The sequence below is a fragment of the Octopus sinensis genome, linkage group LG10, assembly GCF_006345805.1.
Source record: "Octopus sinensis linkage group LG10, ASM634580v1, whole genome shotgun sequence".
NCBI classification, from domain to species: Eukaryota; Metazoa; Mollusca; class Cephalopoda; order Octopoda; family Octopodidae; genus Octopus; species Octopus sinensis.
This window is the reverse complement of record NC_043006.1, coordinates 13,400,727-13,421,347: the sequence shown is the minus strand read 5'-3', so window position 1 is coordinate 13,421,347 and position 20,621 is coordinate 13,400,727. Positions and strand designations below refer to the sequence as shown.

The 20,621-nt window shown below is 37.9% G+C and overlaps 1 protein-coding gene across 1 annotated transcript in view; it reads left to right on the top strand.

The window, feature by feature from the left end:
- Nucleotides 1-7,604: 7,604 nt before the first annotated feature.
- The window catches only part of LOC115216560 (sodium-coupled monocarboxylate transporter 2-like), a 56,307-nt gene continuing 43,290 nt past the window's right edge, over nt 7,605-20,621 (top strand). The window contains 3 exon segments of the mRNA XM_029786025.2: nt 7,605-8,278; nt 15,554-15,622; nt 18,108-18,159. Of these exon segments, the coding sequence (XP_029641885.1) occupies nt 7,934-8,278; nt 15,554-15,622; nt 18,108-18,159 (466 nt within the window). The 5' untranslated portion in view covers nt 7,605-7,933.

The window sequence follows — 20,621 nt, the reverse complement described above, 5'->3', positions numbered from 1 at the left end:
TCACGCTGAATATCCCCGAGAACTACGTTAAGGGTACACGTGTCTGTGGAGTGCTCAGCCACTTACACGTTAATTTCACGAGCAGGCTGTTCCGTTGATTCGGATCAACCGGAACCCTCGTCGTCGTAACCGACGGAGTGCTTCCAGATCACAGCTTTAGCTTTAATTTCAAAGCCTTTGCCTTGGTTGTCACGCCATGCATTATGTTTATCATTTCCTGTTCTAATATTGCTAAAGTACGCCCTTGAAAGTGCCGGCTAACATAACCTACTTTGGTTTATATACTTTACTAGCAGTATCGCCCGGCGTTGCTCGGTTTTGTAAGGGAAATAACTATAAAGCCTTTTTAGAGAGTTATAGCCAAAAAATAGCAAAAAAATGCATTAAAAATGGAAAAAATATGATGGTAAATTTTTTTTTTAAATCGTTGACTCATCGTAGACATTTTTAGAGAGTTACTTCCCTTATATTTAAAAAATATGCATTAAAATGGAAAAAAATGATGGTAAATTATTTTTAAAATCGTAGACTCATCGTAGACGCGCGCTAATACCCAGAAGGGCTCGATATGGATCACGACTATAAGATACCCGGTTTTGGTTAAACTGCACCGCAAAATGTGGGAGTAGTTAGGAATCTAAATCGTAGGAGACAGACACACAACTTCACTTTTATATATATAGATTATCACAGTGGAACTGACTAACTGCATAGCTTACTTTGGTTAATCTAGTTTACTATTCCTTATGAACTACCAGACAACACAGCCACATGGTGTCATGAGAGTCTTGTTTTGGTATTTCTCCCTCGCTATCACATTAGAACTAACTGACAACGTAACCATGCTCGCTTTTCTTCTTCTTCTTCTTCTTCCTTTAATAGGTAGAAAGATTTTCATCCGATGTTCTATCATATAATGGTGGTTAAGGTTAGTGGTAAAGGTATTCGGCCCACGATCGTAAGGTCGTGAGTTCGATTCCCACGGCGTGTTTTTGTCTTTGAGCAAGACACTTTATATCACATTGCTTCAGTCAGTTTGCAAAATGGAATGGATGGAAGCACTCCGTCGGTTACGACGACGAGGGTTCCGGTTGATCCGAATCAACGGAACAGCCTGCTCGTGAAATTAACGTGTAAGTGGCTGAGCACTCCACAGACACGTGTACCCTTAACGTAGTTCTCGGGGATATTCAGCGTGACACGGCCCTTTGAAATACAGGTACAACAGGAACAGGAAGTAAGAGAAAGTTGTGGTGAAAGAGTACAGCAGGGATCACCACCATCCCCTGCCGGAGCCTCGTGGAGCTTTTAGGTGTTTTCGCTCAATAAACACTCACAACGCCCGGTCTGGGAATCGAAACCGCGATCCTACGACCGCGAGTCCGCTGCCCTAACCACTGTGCCATTGCGCCTCCACGTTTTGCAAAAATGAGTAGTAACTGTATTTCAAAGCACCAACCTGGGAGCAAAAGCAAATCTTTTTGCTTACGTACCCCGAAATAAAACAAAAAAAATATTGTTTATAAAGAAATATTCACTCTTAATTCGACATGAATACCTCAATACCTTAATTTCCCATTACTATCATTACATTCAAGAATGAGTAAATGACCTATTTAAATGAACTGTATTATATAATTGCCATTACCATATTGATAAATAAAATAACACATACAAGTCATTTATTATTGTCATATAATAAACAAACAGAAGTTCGTGTATGAAATTGATCTTTTTTTCTACTTAAATTATTACATAGTTTTCTCTTATAAAATACACACATATAGGAGGAATAAATCTTTATATATAAAAGTGAGGTTGTGTGCTGTCTGTCTCCTACGATTTAGATTCCTAACAACTCCCACATTTTGCGGTGCAGTGTAACCAAAACCGGGTATCTTATAGTCGTGATTCATATCGAGCCCTTCTGGGTATTAGCGCGCGTCTACGATGAGTCTACGATTTAAAAAAACATTTACCATCAATTTTTCCCATTTTTAATGCATTTTTGGCATATATAAGGGAAGTAACTCTCTAAAAATTTATTATTAAATCTCAGAACGTAAAAAGCTACAGTAACACCCCCCCCCTTTGTGGTTAGCCATATTGAGATGGCTATTATACTTTACATCTCTAAAAATGCTTATATAGTTATTTCCCTTACAAACCCGAGCAACGCCGGGCGATACTGCTAGTTATATATATAATAACACTTAGAATGTGACTCCCGAGAATGAGTAAAAGTAATTATCCAACCAACGACGGGTATTATTGCTAGTATGTGTGTGTGTGTATATACATACGTATATATGCCGGGTCTCTGCTTTTGGGAGTGTAAATGAAAACTTTCATATCAAGTACGTATTTCTGAGAGGGTTTTTTTTTCATTTCAATGATCTTCTTCAAACAGAAGGCGTCAAATTGGTAGCTTCGTTAAAACGTTGGATAGAATGTTTCTTTGCGATTTGAGTTCAAATTCCACCGAGGTCAACTTTGTTTTTCATCCTTTCACAATTGAAAAAACGAAATAAAATAAAATGAACTACTAGTCCTGCCTACTTGTTTCGTACAATTGCAGCACCTATTCGGGTTGTGTGAGCATCCTGAGTTCAAAATCTTGTCTTCTCATCGAAAATCGGTGACATTTCAATCAGGTGTAGCAATTGACAGATAGTATCAGGAATATGAAAAGCAAATGGAAACAAAATAGCATTTGTTTGATTAGCAGATCGATCGCCAAAGCCAAAACAACCACTACCGTATTAATTGGTTTAGTTGTGCGCTTTGATACAACATCGATTTTTACATCGGTTTTAAACATAAACGCAAACGCAGACAGACATACCCATATGCATATATATGTGTGTGTGTATATATATATATATATATAGATATATATTATATATATGTATATATATATATGTGTGTATATATATATATGTATATATATATATGTATATATATATATATATATATATAATATATATATATATTATATATATATATATACACACAAACATAGATAAATAGATAAATGCATACAAACATACGTGCATTCATGGAAACATATACATACGTATGTGTATGTATGCGTTTGTGTATACATGTATATATGTATATAATTGTGTGTGTCTGCAAGATATGTACGTTACGTATGTATGTATCCATGCATGTGTGTATGACACAGCAACAATTGCTATCGACTGAAGATCTTTATAGATATGGAATTTGTGCCTTCAAAAGAAATCAATAAAAATAGCTAGGTGTTTCTCATCATTGAACTCCTGTTATGCAGGCAAAGTCATAATTTTTCTTGTTTGAAGAAATATCACAGCTCAAAGAGTTTGGAAGTTTATTCTGACAAAACAATTTTATCAGATTTAATACTTGGTCAGAAAGACTATAAAATGAAATCTATTATTTTGAAGTATTAACTAAAACTAAGCTTTTAATAGCTTCCAGAGAACTTAATGCAACGAAATTCCTTCAATAATATATCGAACACGAGGAAAATGGATTCGTTTCGTCTCGAAGATCAATAGAACTTCTTTAATCCAATCTGTACCACCTTTTTGAAGTAGAACTTAAGTGACATATTAGTTTTATAGTTTTCCCACCTTAATGTCTAAAGAAACCTTAACAAAAGACGCAGCACTTAAGCTCTGTACACAAAAGACTGGTGATATCTAAAGTTGTGTCTGCAATATTTATTCAAACACATGAGTAGTCGCTAATTTATAAATTTCGGAGTAAGCTAAAACATTATCATTGGAATATAAAGACGAAATTGTTTTTAGAAGAATCCCGATAAAGACAGGTAAAATTCTTTGTTATATTTTAGTTCCGACTCTTTATGTTCCGCGTTCAAATCCATTCGAGATCAAATTTTATGCTTCATCCTTCCCTGGTTCGATAAGATAAATACCAATCGAGTATTCGATACAATCTATATACGTGGCTAAAATGCATTCTAGATGTAAATGGAATAATATATATGTGTAGTGTCTATATGTATTATATGTGTGTGTGTGTGGCCTTTTTACTCTTTTACTCTTTTACTTGTTTCAGTCATTTGACTGCGGCCATGCTGGAGCACCGCCTTTAATCGAGTAACTCGACCCTGGGACTTATTCTTTTGTAAGCCCAGTACTTATTCTATCGGTCTCTTTTGCCGAACCGCTAAGTAACGGGGACACAAACACACCAGCATCGGTTGTCAAGCAATACTAGGGGGACAAATACAGACACACAAACACACACACGCATATATATATATATATATTATATATATATATATAATATATATATATATATATATATATATATATACGACGAGCTTCTTTCAGTTTCCGTCTACCAAATCCACTCACAAGGCTTTGATCGGCCCGAGGCTATAGTAGAAGACACTTGCCCAAGGTGCCACGCAGTGGGACTGAACCCGGAACCATGTGGTTGGTAAACAAGCTACTTACCACAGAGCCACTCCTGCGCCTATTTATATATATATATATATATAATTCTTTCTGCTATAGACACAAGGCACGAAATTTTGGGAGAGGGAGACAGTCGATTGCATCGACCCCGTGCCCTGACTGGTACATATTTTTCCAACCCCGAAAAGATGAAATGCAAAGTCGACCTCAGGGAAATTTGAACTCAGAACGTGAAGCCAGAAGAAATGCGTCTGATCACTTTGTCAGATTAATAATGACAAAATTACTTTTACTAAATTACTCTTTACTCTCTTTTACCTGTTTCAGTCATTTGACTGTGGCCATACTGGAGCACCGCCTTTAGTCGAGCAGATCGACCCCAGGACTTAGTCTTTGTAAGCCTACTACTTAATCTATCGCTCTCTTTTGCTGAACTGCTAAGTTACGGAGATGTAAACACACCAGCATCGGTTGTCAAGCGATGTTGAGGGGACAAACACAAACGCACAAACATATACGCACACTTACATATATACATATATATATACTCATATATACGACGGGCTTCTTTCAGTTTCCGTCTACCAAATCCACTCACAAGGCTTTGGTCGGCCCGAGGCTAAAGTAGAAGACACTTACCCAAGGTGCCACGCAGTGGGACTGAACCAGGAACCATGTGGTTGGTAAGCAAGCTTCTTACCACACAGCCACTCCTACGTCTATTCTTCATTATTAAAAAAAAATTAATTGAAACAAAGATGGTGTGTTTCCACAGAAATATAGTAACCAGAGGGTTAACCAACTCGAAATCACATGTGAGACAGGCACTTACTTTCATATGTCCAACTTTGAATCAAATCTGCCTTTTAAGGTCATATTTAACAAGACACCTTAACAATCACATACCTATGACATTCTTGGCAATCAAAAAGTACGTACGGCGATGATATTCACCTGTATGATCTGCATAGAGTCTGCAGGTCAGTCAGCGACAGGTGTTAAAAGCTACGTTTGAGTCTCTGACAGGAAAACATTGTAACTGTAAAAGGAAATGAGGAAGGAAGCGGAAAAAAAGTGTTCGGACTGTTCAGCAAAGTCGACAGTCACCTCATTGTGTGTGTGTGTGTGTGTGTGTGTGTGTGTGCGTGCGTGTGTGTGTGTATGTGTGTGTGTGTGTGCGTGTGCGTGTGTGTGTGTGTATGTGTGTGTGTATGTGTGTGCGTGTGTGTGCGTGTGTGCGTGCGTGTGTGCGTGTGTGCGTGTATGTGCGTGTGTCTGCGTGCGTGTGTGTGTGTGTATGTGTGTGTGTGTCTGTGTTGTGATTGTGTTGTGTGTGTGTGTGTGTATGTGTGTATATGTGTGCGCGTTTGTGTGTGTGTGTATGTTTATGTGTGTGTTGTGTGCTTGCGCGCTTGCTCGCACACGCACACACACACACACACACACACAAACACGCACACACATGCACACATACACACACACACGCACACACACAAACATATACGAAGGTCGGCTGAAGAGTGCCTAGGCTGACTAACATAGTCTCTTGGAATATAACCAGAGGAGGTTAATTTTCAACGTAGTCCCGTCCCCCCCTTGCGGTCCACACACTTCTTCCGTCGGTGTCGCAGTGCTTGGCTCCCATTGTTGAAGAAGCTTTCTTTCTGTTGGTCAAAAAACAAAAAAAAATAATAACAACAGCAGATATGACGTCATCATCACTGCGATACTGCTTTCCACCCAAGTGCTTTTTCATGTTGGGGAACAAATGATAGTCAGATGGAGCCAAATCAGAAGAATAGGGATGGTGATCAACCAGTTGAAGGCCACAGCCACGCACAACTGCCGTTGAAACCAAAGACTTGTGTGCTGGAACATTGTCCTAATGAAACAAGGCCCCTTTTATCTGTTTTCCTGGTCGCTTGGTTTTGATGGCATTTCTTAACAGCCTCGGCAAGTTGCATAATACTTTCCATTGATGGTGTGGCCCTTTTGAAGTGAGCCTATATTTACTATATATTTCTTTACTACCCACAAGGGGCTAAACACAGAGGGGACAAACAAGGACAAACAAGGACAGACAGCAGACGAAATACGGTTACGCATTTCGCCCGGCGTGCTAACGTTTCTGCCATATATATATATATATATATATATATATATACGTGTGTATGTATGTATATGCGCGTTTGTGATGTTTGTCCTCCATCTTCGCTTGACAACTGGTGATAGTTTGTTTACGTCCCTGTTCCTTAGCGGTTTTGTAATAAAAATATTTGTTCATCTAAACCCTTCAAACCGGTGTCCCAACAAAGCCATAGAGTAAAACAAGTAAAAGATAGAAGACTCCTTCATAAACAGACATATCTACACACGGAGCCGTCTTAAGCAGCGTTATAGACCGCCGGTAAAATCAATACAATGGGTCCCTATATTATTTATTTATTGACGAAAGCTACAATATACACAGATCAAAATTGGGCCCCGGGACAACTGCTCAGTGTGCACATGCCTGAAGACGGCCCTGCTTACACACACACACACACACACACACATGTACTATGTAAAGTAGTGCATAAGCTGTGCATATAACATGTATAAATATAAATGTAGTAATCACATTTTAAAATTATATATATATTTTTCGAGTGTTCTGTGTTTCTTTTTCTAATTGATTATTTCTTTCTTTCTCAAACCAACCTATATTTGACGAAAACCTCTTCTCTATAACAGCAGAACATTCACAAAGATAAATGAAACTGAATCTTGTTGTAAAACATTCTGACTGGGAGATGTCATACACTTTAAAAAACGCTTCAGTCTAGCATATATTGTTAAAACTGATTTCAACAACAAAGGCCTTTAATTGAAAACACAGACTTTTCCTTCTGGCTTTATTTTTACTTTTTAAGTTGTACAGGTTGCTGTCAGTTAAGACAAATTAATTTCATGAACTGCAGTTTGACCATTGACAGACAAGAACAAAGTGGTATGTAACACCATTTGAAGTGTGAAGACAAGAAATGGAAAAACACACAAATACGCACAGAGGATACAACCACAAAAACGGAATATAGGACTAAGAACAAAAATACGAAGGCAAAAACGTGAATGCACACACACATACACACACACACTAATAAATAAAATATAGAATTGAAAACAAAAAGTGCAAGCGAGATAAAAGGGGGAAAAAATAGAGAATACCAGGAGCAGTAATATAAGCATAATCAAATGAAAGTTGAGATGAAAAATGAGGAAAGGTGGTATGTTGCTTTAAGCAATCGTTTCAGATGACGAAAGAATGTGTCAGGCTACAGAACAAACTGACTGAACTATTTAGTGGTACACAAGAATGTACTACCGACAGAATATGTAACACTTGAAGTATATCTGGGCGACTGGGAACAAGCAAGCGAATTGATGATCTTATTAATGCGAACGATTTTCCTTTAAAAAATATATATATTAATGATTCCAATAGATTAGTCTGAGTGAAAATGCATCGAATGCGTCACCAATTCACTGTCTACGATTATGTTATATTCGGAGCGGTTCTCATCATCTCGGTGCTAATTGGAATATACTATGCCTTCTGTGGCACTCGGCAAAATACAACCACAGAATTCCTGACGGGCAATAGAAACATGCAACTTCTTCCAATAGCCATTTCTATAATGACATCCTTCATATCCGCCATCATGATTCTAGGGACTCCCGCTGAAATGTACACGTCTGGCACATTGTATATGATTTATATCATTGGTGCCTGTCTTGGCTGCCTTCTGGCTTCTTTGTGTTTCGTACCTTTGATGTATCCACTTAAATTAACCAGTTCATACGAAGTAAGTATAAGATCTTGTTTTTCATAATTTTACTTGAATCGACAGAGGGTCAGTTTAATCTGCCGCAAAATGTGTGACCTTGTACTTCTGATAAGAATATCGTTGTTGTTGTTGTTGTTGTTGTTGTTATTATTATTATTATTATTATTATTATTATTATTATTATTATTATTATTATTATTATTATTATCATTATTCAGTAGTTTTATTTTTATAGCGTGCTTTCACTTCACTACCGAGCGCAGCTCTGTGTGCCTTGGGTATGTGCTGTGATTTGTTGTGATGCTCTGATGGTTACAGTATTGAAAGTGTTTTGCTTGGGATGTGTGCAGTGCCCGGTAGTGCAATTTTCTGTATGTTATATGAGTTTATATTATTATTATTATTATTATTATTATTATTATTATTATTATTATTGTTGTTGTTGTTGTTGTTGTTGTTTGTTTTTGCTGTTGTTGTTGTTGTTTTTGCTGTTGTTATTGTTATTGTTTAGACGGTGAACTGACAGAATCGTTAAGCACGCCGGACAAAATACTTAGCGGCATTTCGTCCGTCTTTTATGTTTTGAGTTCAAATTCCGTCGAGGTCAACTTTGTCTTTCATCTTTTCGGGGTCGATAAAATAAATACCTGTTGAACACTGGGTCGAGGTAATCAACTAGCCTCCTCCACGCCGAATTTCAGACCTTGTGTCTATAGTAGAAAGGATTATTATTAAGGCAGCGAGCTGGCAGAATCGTTAGCACGCTCGCTGGACAAAATGCTAAGTAACATTTAGTTCAACTGCTTTTAACATTTCACCACTTAGCATACAAACAACATCATCACAACACATTTTAAAAGTTCAAAATCCATCTTGATATCATTTGAGAAAGTCCGCACAGACTGAACTAGACTGTCAAGTTGTACCTCACATTTTGTGAACAACTTCAAATCATCCATGAATAGCAGATAATTAAGCTTTCCTTTACCACTTCCTAAATCATACCCTAACTTTGGTTTCTGCAGTATTCCACTCAAGAGAATCATTCCCAGCGCATAAATCAGTGAGGATACACTGCCACTCTGGAAGATTCCCCTCTTAATTTCCCCTTCTCCTAATACCTCATTTCCTGCTGTCAATTCAGTTCTGCAACATACTGTCCCTTATAAGGCATCTTATATTTTCTACTATTCCATACATTTCCATAGTTTTTGCTATCCATGAGTGTTGTATCATAAACGCTTTACGATAATCGATCTATGCCATTCTCAAATCTGTGTGCCTTCTCTTGTAGTTTCTGATAATTAGTTTATCAATTACCAGCTGATCTTTCGTTCCCCAGTTCCTCATTCGGCACCCTTTCTGTTCAATAGTAGCAGCCCGTTTTTTTTAAAGTATCCTGATATCTTTCCACATTAGCGGAAGATACGTTTTTGGTCGAAAGTTGGATTCTATGTTACCATTTTCAAGAGCCTTGATAGATAACTGTCTTTCCATTTGCCATCCAACTAGGTTTTGAGCTTTCCTGCGAGCACTTATCCAGCTGTTCTGCTATCCTTTCATAGAGCCCTCTCAGCTTCTTCTTCCAATAACCTGGGACACGATCCAGCCCTGGACTCCACCAATTTGGAATTTTACTTATCTGCCTTTATCTTTTCTGTATTTATTTTTATGTTGTGTTGTCCTTGTATATCTCTTAAACTGTCTTGGATTTTATTCAGCCACTCAGCTTTATCCTAATCCTTTACAGGTTGGTATCAGATTGCTCCACAGAATGCCTTTCTTTCGTCTGCATCAAGTACCAATGTTAGGTGTAATTACCCATCTAGTTCCTCAAACAGTTTTTTTTTTCTGATTGGCTTCAAACGATCTGTCCTACCTGAATTGTTTTGTTCTACTGTCATATCTTTCCAGTTTTGTTTTGATTGTTACCACTCTTTGTTTCAGTTCTTCAAATATTACATTACACTCTGTATCTCTTATTCTATATGTTCTTTCCAGTATTATTCTTATACATCCATTTTGCAGTTCCTCTCTTTTCAATCTATCAACTTGTCCCAAATATCTCTTTAACTTTGTTTCTCACAAATTCCTCTACGCCACTGTGGTTTGTTCTCTTCTTTTGTATCCGACTCTTACCACGGCAATCTTAGCTGCAGCTCTAATAATCCTGTTGATTTTAGTTAAGTTATATTTCCTGTCTGAAATAGTCCAAGCAAAGAATAAATCTTTTAGATTTCTGCTTTTAAAGTTTGTTTTCCAGTCCTGTGTTATTACGTCTGGAAATAACGATCTTGCCAACTTAGACCGGCACACCCCAGATTGTTACGGCTAGACCGTTGTTATATACCGTGTTTAACATGATCATGCCAATGTATTTATTCAGATTTGGCATTAGTTAGTTAGTTAGTTAGTTAATTTGGCTCAAAAGCAAATAGCAAGGGCATGTAGGGGGACATGGAGTTAAGTACAGGGTGGTGTTCATGTAAAGAGTTCAGGCCACTTGAGGTCAAGGGAGACTTTGAACAAAGCGGTCGTCGGCATCTTCACCATCTCGTCTGGCAGCTTGTTCCACGGATCCGCAACCCGGACGGAGAAAGCTCCTCTCCTTCGATTGAGATGAAATCGTCGCAGGTAGAGCTTTTCGGAATGACCCCGCAGCCGACGCTCCGGAGCAGGAGTGAAGAACAGCTCTTTCGAGAGGTTACACTTTCCGCTTATGATGTTGTGAGCGAGAATGAGATCACCACGGACAACCGGAGATGATATGGTCAACTGTCTCATTGTGCTGGTTCATATTCTGCATTTGGTGTTAATATCCATTTTCATTATTTTATAATTATTTGTGATCTGACATTAGTCTTGCACTGTGAGAATCAGTCCTTCCGGTTCTGCTTTTAGATTGGAGTTCCCGAGTCATTGTCGATTTTCACTTTGGTTTAATTCTCTTTCGAACCTTGCTGGGTGCTGGCCGCTGAGTGGCTTTTCTCTCCATTTCTTCTTTAGTATATTTTGTAATTTTAAAGGCGGTGAGCTGGCAGAAACGTTAGCACGCCGGGCGAAATGCGTAGCCGTATTTCGTCTGCCGTTACGTTCTAAGTCCAAATTCCGCCGAGGTCGACTTTGCCGTTCATCCTTTCGGGGGCGATAATTAAAAATACCAGTTTCGCACTGTGGTCGATGTAATCGACTTAATCCCTTTGTCTGTACTTGTTTGTCCCCTCTATGTTTAGCCCCTTGTGGGTAGTAAAGAAATAGGTATTTCGTCTGTCGTTACGTTCTGAGTTCAAATTCCGCCGAGGTCGACTTTGCCTTTCAACCTTTCGTGGTCGATAAAAAAAGTACCAGTTTCGCACTGGGGTCGATGTAATCGTCTTAATCCGTCTGTCTGTCCTTGTTTGTCCCCTCTATGTTTGGCCCCTTGTGGGCAATAAAGAAATATATATTTTGTAATTTTGTGGTCGATCGAATCGACTAACCCACTTACTTAATTATTATTAGCTGGCAGAATTTTTAGGGTGTCAGAAAACGTATTTTGCAATATTTCTTTCGCGTCTTTATGTTCTGAGTTCAAATCTTAATGAAGCCAACTTTACCTTTTAGCCGCCTGGTGTCGATAAATTAAAGTACCTGTCAAATACTGAGCTTAATGTAATCGACCGCCCGCTCCCCTAAAAATTGCTATTGTCTGCTTGGATCCCTTTATCCTTACAGATTGTTCCTGTGCTAACGAGTGCATTTCTTCAGTTTTTTACTGCAACACCCTTTTTTTTTAGCCATAACTAGGAGCTATTTCTGTCCCATTTCTCTTTTGTATTTTTGGAAAACACTGAGTCTCCTTATCTTCAAAGTTTGATTTTCTCTTTTTCAGATTTTCTTCTCTTCTCTTTTTGGTTTCTACAAATTATGTACATATTTCTTCCCTTTTTAATTGCTTCTTCTTCTTCCTTCTTTATCTGAGCCTAGACTAGTCTTCTCTATTTATACTACCTCTTTGACACGCATTAACCTTCTCTCTTCTTTTGCACTTTCCCAGTATAACTACTCCACATCAGATTAGGGACACATGCATCTGTGCATCGCGAGCTTCCTTTCGTCTTTCGTTTTTCTGTCTATTTCCTTCAGTCCAACCTTTCTGCATTCAATTACAACAGTTTCATATCAGTCATAACATCACTCAAGTTTATTGCTTGTCTGACATTTCTCGAATTCATTTTGGATTTTAGTATCTTGTGCATTTTGCAAAAATATTATTTGCCGAAGATGTTGTCGTTTTCCAGCATTCCTCCATATTTATATGCTTGTTCTACATTAAATGATTTTAAATTCCCATTAGGTTGATCTGATCTATTCAAGTACTTTTTATGGGTTTTCACCGGTTCATCGTTTTCATAACACATATGAGAGCTCAAAATCTCTCGTGGAAGCGCCATCCAACCAAAATGCAAATATATGGGAAACTACCACCTGTGTCATCTCTTGTGAAAGGTAAGAGAGTCCAGTTTGCTGGACATTGTTGTAGAGCTGAAAAAGAGGTAATTTCTACTCTTCTCCTCTGGAAGCCATCTACTCGCAATACCACAGGGCGCACACTCTCCCACCCTGATGTAATCTCCAGGGATACAGGCATCCAGCAACAGGACCTCCGTAATGCCATGATGGACCGTGAAGTCTGGCGTAGCATGGTAAATTCCATTGTCTCGACCACGGTCGAACAATAATGATGATGAACACATATTTCGATTTCGAAAGCCATCCTGATGTCGTTATTAAACATTCTTACAATTTGTACAAAGGAATCCCGCTGGATCTTGTCTTTACTATAAAACTTTACAGTATCCATAAACAGATAATTCACTTTTCCTCTATTTCTTTTAAAATTGTTTTTGAGTGAATATCCTTCCTTAGTTTTACTTAATAGGATCAACAAAGGAATCAGGGCGATTATAAACTGGGTTGGAGAGAAGCTGTCTCTTTGAAAGGTTCCTCTTTTGATCTGTATATTTGCTTATCTTTAATTTCTTTGCGCTAAATCTACTCACCAATGTCGTATTGCATTTTATAACGGGCATCTAAGATTTTTGAAGACCTTCAATAGTTCTAGGCGTAGCTTGAATCTTGGGTGTAGAACTAGGTCGTACGCTTTTCGATCCTCGATCCACGCATACATTTGTCGATCACTTCCTGCAATTTCTCAAGACGATCATTAACTGGTATTTTGTGCACCTGCTCCAATGCTGTTTTTTCTGTTCACCAATGGCCTTTCTCAATCCCACCAGGCACAATTTATTGTCTTGCATGGATGCAGCTCTCGCTTGATTCGAGATGTTGCTTCCTTTACTTCGTATTAAGATAAAGACACAATTTTCCATCACCGGTGACGATGCAGCAAAGAAATTTCTGTGTCAACGAATAGCCTGGAGTGAATTGAGCAAACTGGCTATGAAAGAGGATCGTTGGAGTTCATTTCTCTTGTTCAGAGTGAGTAGTATCCATGCATCAAGTTGTTGGACCTTACCCATCGTGTGATGGAGACAGACGACAGTATCATGAGAGCATTCCATCTGCTGGATCAATTCCCTAAAACACTACAAAAAATATTTTGCATGCTAATTCAATTAACATGTGAAAGAAACGGGCGAACTTATCAAACAAACCAACATAATGTTGCATGTATAATTGTGTAATGTATATACAATTTTGGATATAATGTATTTATGTAAAGTGGTATTTGTTATGCTGTATATTGTTGTTTGTTCCTTCTCGGGACATGGCTGGCTCATGAGAGCCGGTTTCCCGGTTTCATCGGCGTATAGGTTCCCCACCTATATGCAGGAGGAAAAAGTGAGAGAAAGTTGTGGTGAAGGAGTTAGCAGAATTTTGCCATTACCTTCTGCCTGCCGGAACCGCGTGGAGCTTAGATATTTCGCTCTTAAATATACACATCATCCGGCCTGAGATTCGAAACCCTGATCCCTCGACCGCGACTCCGCTGCTCTAACCACTAGGCCATGTGCTTTCACGTTATGCTGTTTACATTATGTTATATATATATAATTGCTTCAGGAAGGCGAGCTGGCAGAAACGTTAGCGCGCCGGCGAAATGCTTAGCGGTATTTCGTCTGACATTTACGTTCTGAGTTCAAATTCCGCCGAGGTCGACTTTGCCTTTCATCCTTTCGGGGGCGATAAATTAAGTACCAGTTTCGCCCTGAGGTCGATATAATGGACTTAATTCCTTTGTCTGTCCTTGTTTGTCCTCTCTATGTTTAGCCCCTTGTGGGCAGTAAAGAAATATATATATAATTGCTTCAAACTTCGGCGCAGGACCCGCAATTATAGTGGGAGGGGAAAACCGATTACATCGATCCCGGTGTTTGGCTGGTCCTTATTTTACCAATCCCGAAATAAAAGGAGGAAATGCAATGTAGACCTCTGTGGGATTTGAACAAAGAACTTAAAGAAAAAACCCCAGAAATCTCACTAAGTATTTTTATCTGGCAGGGTAGCGAATCTGTCAGGCCGCTACCCTTAGCCGCCACCCATGACATCTTTATATATAAAAGTCAAGTTGTGTGTCTGTCTCCTAGGATTTAGATTCCTAACTACTCCCACATTTTGCCGTGCAGTTTAACCAAAACCGGGTATCTTATAGTCGTGATTCATATCGAGCCCTTCTGGTATTAGCGCCTGTCTACGATGAGTTTACGATTTAAAAAAAAATTTACCATCATTTTTTTCCATTTTAATGCATTTTTTCGCTATTATATAAGGGAAGTAACTCTCTAAAAATGTCTACGATGAGTCAACGATTTTAAAAAAAAATTACCATAATTTTTTTTCCATTTTTAATGCATTTTTTTGCTAGTTTTTGGCTATAACTCTCTAAAAATGCTTATATAGTTATTTCCCTTACAAACCGAGCAACGCCGGGCGATACTTCATATCGAGCCCTTCTGGGTATTAGCGCGCGTCTACGATTTAAAAAAAATTTACCATAATTTTTTTTCAATTTTAATGCATTTTTTCGCTATTATATAAGGGAAGTAACTCTCTAAAAATGTCTAAGATGAGTCAACGATTAAAAAAAAAATTTACCATCATTTTTTTTCCATTTTTAATGCAATTTTTTGCTATTTTTGGCTATAACTCTCTAAAAATGCATATATAGTTATTTCCCTTACAAACCCGAGCAACACCGGGCGATACTGCTATTTAATTATAAGATCTTTTCAGTTGATTTTATTGTGTTTAAACTTTATTCGTGATTTTAAAACATTCTATCTATTGCAGTATCTTGAGAGACGATTCCAGTCTGTATCGGTCAAACTCATAGCTACTCTACTTTGTACAATCCAACAGGTAATGTAATATATATATATATATATATATATATATATATTATATATATATATATATATATATATATATATATATATATATATATATATATATATATATATATATATATATTTCTGAATAATTTTATATTGATTTCATTCCAATCTGCCAAATACTCTTCGCAACTGTTGGATCTTTTCGGTTTGAACGGCAGTTTCTTCTAGCGGTGTCATATGAAATTGTCACCCATAATTATGACCCTAGTATCGATCTATTGCATTTCAATCTGGGTTAGGGTTAGGTTTTAGGGGGGAAGGAAGGGTATCGTTTTTTCTTCAGAAATGTAAATAAACCCAATCTATTTCTTAAACGAGGGACATATGCATTCGGCACAGAATGTTTTCACCTCAATAGACGTCATTGGTTGGTTGAAATTGCAGAAATTGAAAAAATAAACAACAAATATCTTACAAACTATAGAATTTTCTCAATAAAGCCAAGAGAAAAAGATGTTTTATAAACACATTCTACCAGTATACGAAGTTTAAAAGTGTTTAGTTACGTGGAAATTATTTTAAAAAACTGCCGGTCAAACCGAAAAGATTATATATAAATATATTGTTGTTGGCATCCTTTTTGTCTCGGGAGACATTGGAGTTGCGCATAAAATAATCTAGTCCGGCTTTTACATTTCATGTCCTGATACATCTCCTGCTGTGGCTGTGTAGTCCTATCCTGGACAAACACTCCCTCTGGCAGGTACCGCAAATGTAGCGAAGACTGTTACTGGCTGGTTGTAATGCCATAGTTTCTTGTTGACGTCTTTTCTTGTCTTTCCCTTTCTCCTCTCTCTCTCTGTCACTCCTTTGTGTTCCCTCTTTTACGGTACGTCGCCAGTCTCCACGGTTGCCGGCAACTGCCTCCCAACCGCTAATATTGATGTTGCAGGCCTTCATGTCCCTTTTGCAAACATCCTTGTAACGTAAGAACGGTCTTCCCACAGACCTAGTACCCCTAGCAAGCTCTCCGTAGAGTATGTCCTTGGGGATTCTGCCATCTTTCATACGGCTAACATATCCAAGCCATCTCATACGTCTTTGTGTGAGGAGTGCAAACATGCTTGGTATTCCTGCTTGCTTGAGGACATCTTTGTTGGGGATATGATTCTGCCATTTGATGCGGAGGATTTTCCGGAGGCAGCGCAGGGGAAAGATGTTTAGGCGACGCTCTTGGCGTGTGTATAACGTCCAAGTCTCACTTCCATACAGTAGAGTGCTAAGTACACATGCCTGGTAGATCTTCATTTTCGTGGTCTTGGTCAGCTTATTGTTGTCCCATGCCCGTTTGGAGAGTTGGGCCATTGCAGCAGCTGCCTTGCCAATGCGTATATTGAGCTCAGTATCAAGGGATAGGTTGTAGGTGACGGTAGAGCCAAGACGAAATACGGCTAAGAATTTCACCCGGCGTGATAATGTTTCTGCCAGCTCGCCGCCTTAAAACGAAATATATATATATATATATATATATATATATATATGGATCTCATCATTACACGGAGATCCTTTCGTCTGCCGTTACGTCCTGAGTTCAAATTCCGCCGAGGTCGGCTTTGCCTTTCATCCTTTCGGGGCCGATAAATTAAGTACCAGTTACGCACTGGGGTCGATGTAATCGACTTAATCCCTTTGTCTGTCCTTGTTTGCCCCTTCTATGTTTAGCCCCTTGTGGGCAATATAGAAATAAGAAATGCACCACCATCAGTCCCGTATTTTCCTTGACTCACTTCGCAGTCTCCAGTGCTCTGTTTGCGGCTTTTCTGCAAAAGTTTTGATATAATTATCTCAATGATAATTTTTATTTCGTAACTGAAATTCTGCTGACATAATCTGATCTCATGTTGTATTGATATTTTTCATGAAATGCAAATTCATCTGACTGGAAGAACAGCTTCATTGAGATGAGCGTAACGTATAATTATACGGACGTTAATGGAAGAGTTTCAAGAGAATGTCAGCAGATATTGACATAGTGTATATTCTAGTATGTAATTGGCTAAAAAAAATTAGTCGATAGACTGGTTGAATCAAAAAGATATAGCGGTAACTAATATTTATCTTTAGTAAGAGATTTTAACTAATTCTGATTTTATATATGACAGGTCTTTCAATGAATCTCTTTTACGTTCTTTTTAAAGCAGTGGAAGTGCAACAGTTGGATAAGCTGATGGCTGTTGCTAATTATTATTCTTTCGTTAAGTTCTATGTTGTGTAAAAGTGCTCTCAATAAATCATGAACGGAAAATGATTCCGGATATTTTAGACACAAAATTTCCTGTTCCACTTAAAAAACAACTTATAATTAAGTCTAATCGAATCACATCTAAAGAATCTTTCGTGCGAAAATACTTTAGGAAACATTTTTGTCGTTTTATTTTTGCTTAATGTGTAAAATTGATGTTAATTTTTGAAGCTATTAAATTGTAATGAATAATATCTCACTGTTTTAGGTCATTTACCTTGGTATTGCCTCCTATGCTCCTTCAACAGCTTTACACGCAGGTAAAGGCTAAACGATCTATCTCAAAAATATTTTTCTATGCACTTCGTTCTATATAAATTTAAATTAAAAAGTTAATCATGAAATCATGACAATATTAGTCAAATAAACGTCCTTCATTTCGTTCCGAGTTCAAATTCCGACTTTGCCTTTCTTGGATCAATAAAATATGAACCAGTTGAGCGCTTGGGTCGATATAATCGATTATTTACCTCCTCTGAAATTGCTGGCCTTGTGCTAAAATTTGAAACCAATATTAGTCAAATAAATAAATTTGTATGGAACGAATTTCTGCTTCTCCAAAAGCGTATCTTTTAGATTGTAACAAGACTCCAGCTGAGATTTGAACCATAACTCTCAATTTTTCTAGTCTAGAACCACGTACTAATGTATCTAGATAAAAGGGAAAGTATCGCTATAAAAGGTATTGACGCTTTCGTGAATATGGCTTGACCAACCAACACGTGTTGACCGACAGTTGACATGGGAAATTTCAAAGTAACGCAATGAGTTTTCCCGTCAAACAATTTGGCCGAAGATTCTAGAATTTGGCTTACAACTATAAAAGCTGGATTCAACTTTATACCAGAAATCCGCTAAGCGATGTAAGGGAAACTATGTTACTAATTTCAGCGAGTTGGTCTCTCTGTCTCTCTCTATTTCTGTCTCTCTCTCTCTGTCTCTCTGTCTCTGTCTCTGTCTCTCTCTCTCTCTCTCTCTCTCTCTCTCTATATATATATATATATATATATATATATATATATATATATATATATATATATGTGTATATATATATATAATTTTTCTTATGAAACTTGCTTGTGTCGTACTCGACCAAAAACAACCATCCTTGCAATATAGTGTAGTAACACACATTAATTATTTGCAGTGGTTGTAATTTCATAATGCTAATTTCATAATGCTATTCAGAAAATTTCATAATGCACTAATTTCATAATGCTATTCAGAAAATTATAGGCTGAAGATTCCCAGCAGTTATGTTCGTTGAAGTTGCTCCATTAATTTATTAGATATACATTTATGGTTAATACAATATTTGAAACTCGAACAAGTTTTAATGTGGTCAATGTCTACACATGCAACTTACCTCACATTGTCAATACCTGCGAAGAATATATGATTTGATATCACACTGAAAAGAGGATACACAAATTCCGTTGGTCTTAGTAATCAATTAGTCGTTGGTAATACACAATATCAAATAATCTTCGTGCAAAGGCGAGAATGACCACACTAATATTTGAGTTTTCGTATATTTCTTATTTTAATCTGGAACGTTTGCATTTACATATGAACAAATATTTGATTTAGTGGAACAGGATTCCTGATATAAAGCATGGAATAGTTAAAAGTGTTCTGTAATACAATATGCTAGATAATTACATGAAAGTTGTGCACAGTTACTATAAGCAAGATAAATAGAGAGAGCGAGAACTATAGCATGTAAGTAATGCGTGCATGGTTCGGAATAACAACTCAAGGTTTGTACGTTTTTGTTGAATATAACACAAGCATGTTAAGAGAAAAGAAATAGAGGGTAAGAGCGAAATAGTTCCGTATATATATCAGGTACAGTGGGTTGATTAATAAGTTCACACTGTAACTTAGGTGTGCAGGGGTGTATATAGCAAGGTGCAGACTTGGTTGTCTGGAGAGCTCTACCTGAGGCTTAATTCGCCAGCTTGTTATAGCCTAACGGAGCCAATTCTACTATCGCCAATTCTACTATTTGGCTCAGAAACCTGGACGTTATCAAAAAAGCTTGAGAGGCGGTTGGATGGAACTTACACTCGCCTCCTTATGAGAGCTCAAAATCTCTCGTGGAAGCGTCATCCAACCAAAATGCAAATATATGGGAAACTATCACCTGTATCATCTCTTGTGAAAGGTAGGAGAGTCCAGTTTGCTGGACATTGTTGTAGAGCTGGAAACAAGGTAATTTCTACTCTTCTCCTCTAGAAGCCATCTGCTTGCGATACCAGAGGGCGCACACTCTCCTACCCTGATGTAATCTCCAGGGATACAGGCATCCAACAGCAGGACCTCCGTAATGCTATGATGGACCGTGAAGTCTGGCGTAGCATAGTAAATTCCATTGTCTCGACCACGGTCGAACAATGATGAAGGATGATGAGCGGCGTTTTTCTAGAACGTACGAGCAGACTTTAGGCACCAACCGATTTGATAAATCAAGCTGTATCCGCGTAGGCATTAATGCCATTTATGGTGACGATTAGTTTTTCATAACTAGCCCTTGCTTTTTATGACCGTTTGTAGGGTGTGCATGGTCTTGAGCTGGGGAACTCGAATGTCCTGATTTTTAAAAAAATCAACAAGTGTCTCGCTAGAAAAATATTTACGGAAGATCAGTGAAAACTACAGTGGCTTAACTTCTCAATTTATTTGGCGCTATATTTAAAGAAATTTATAACAGAGTTATACT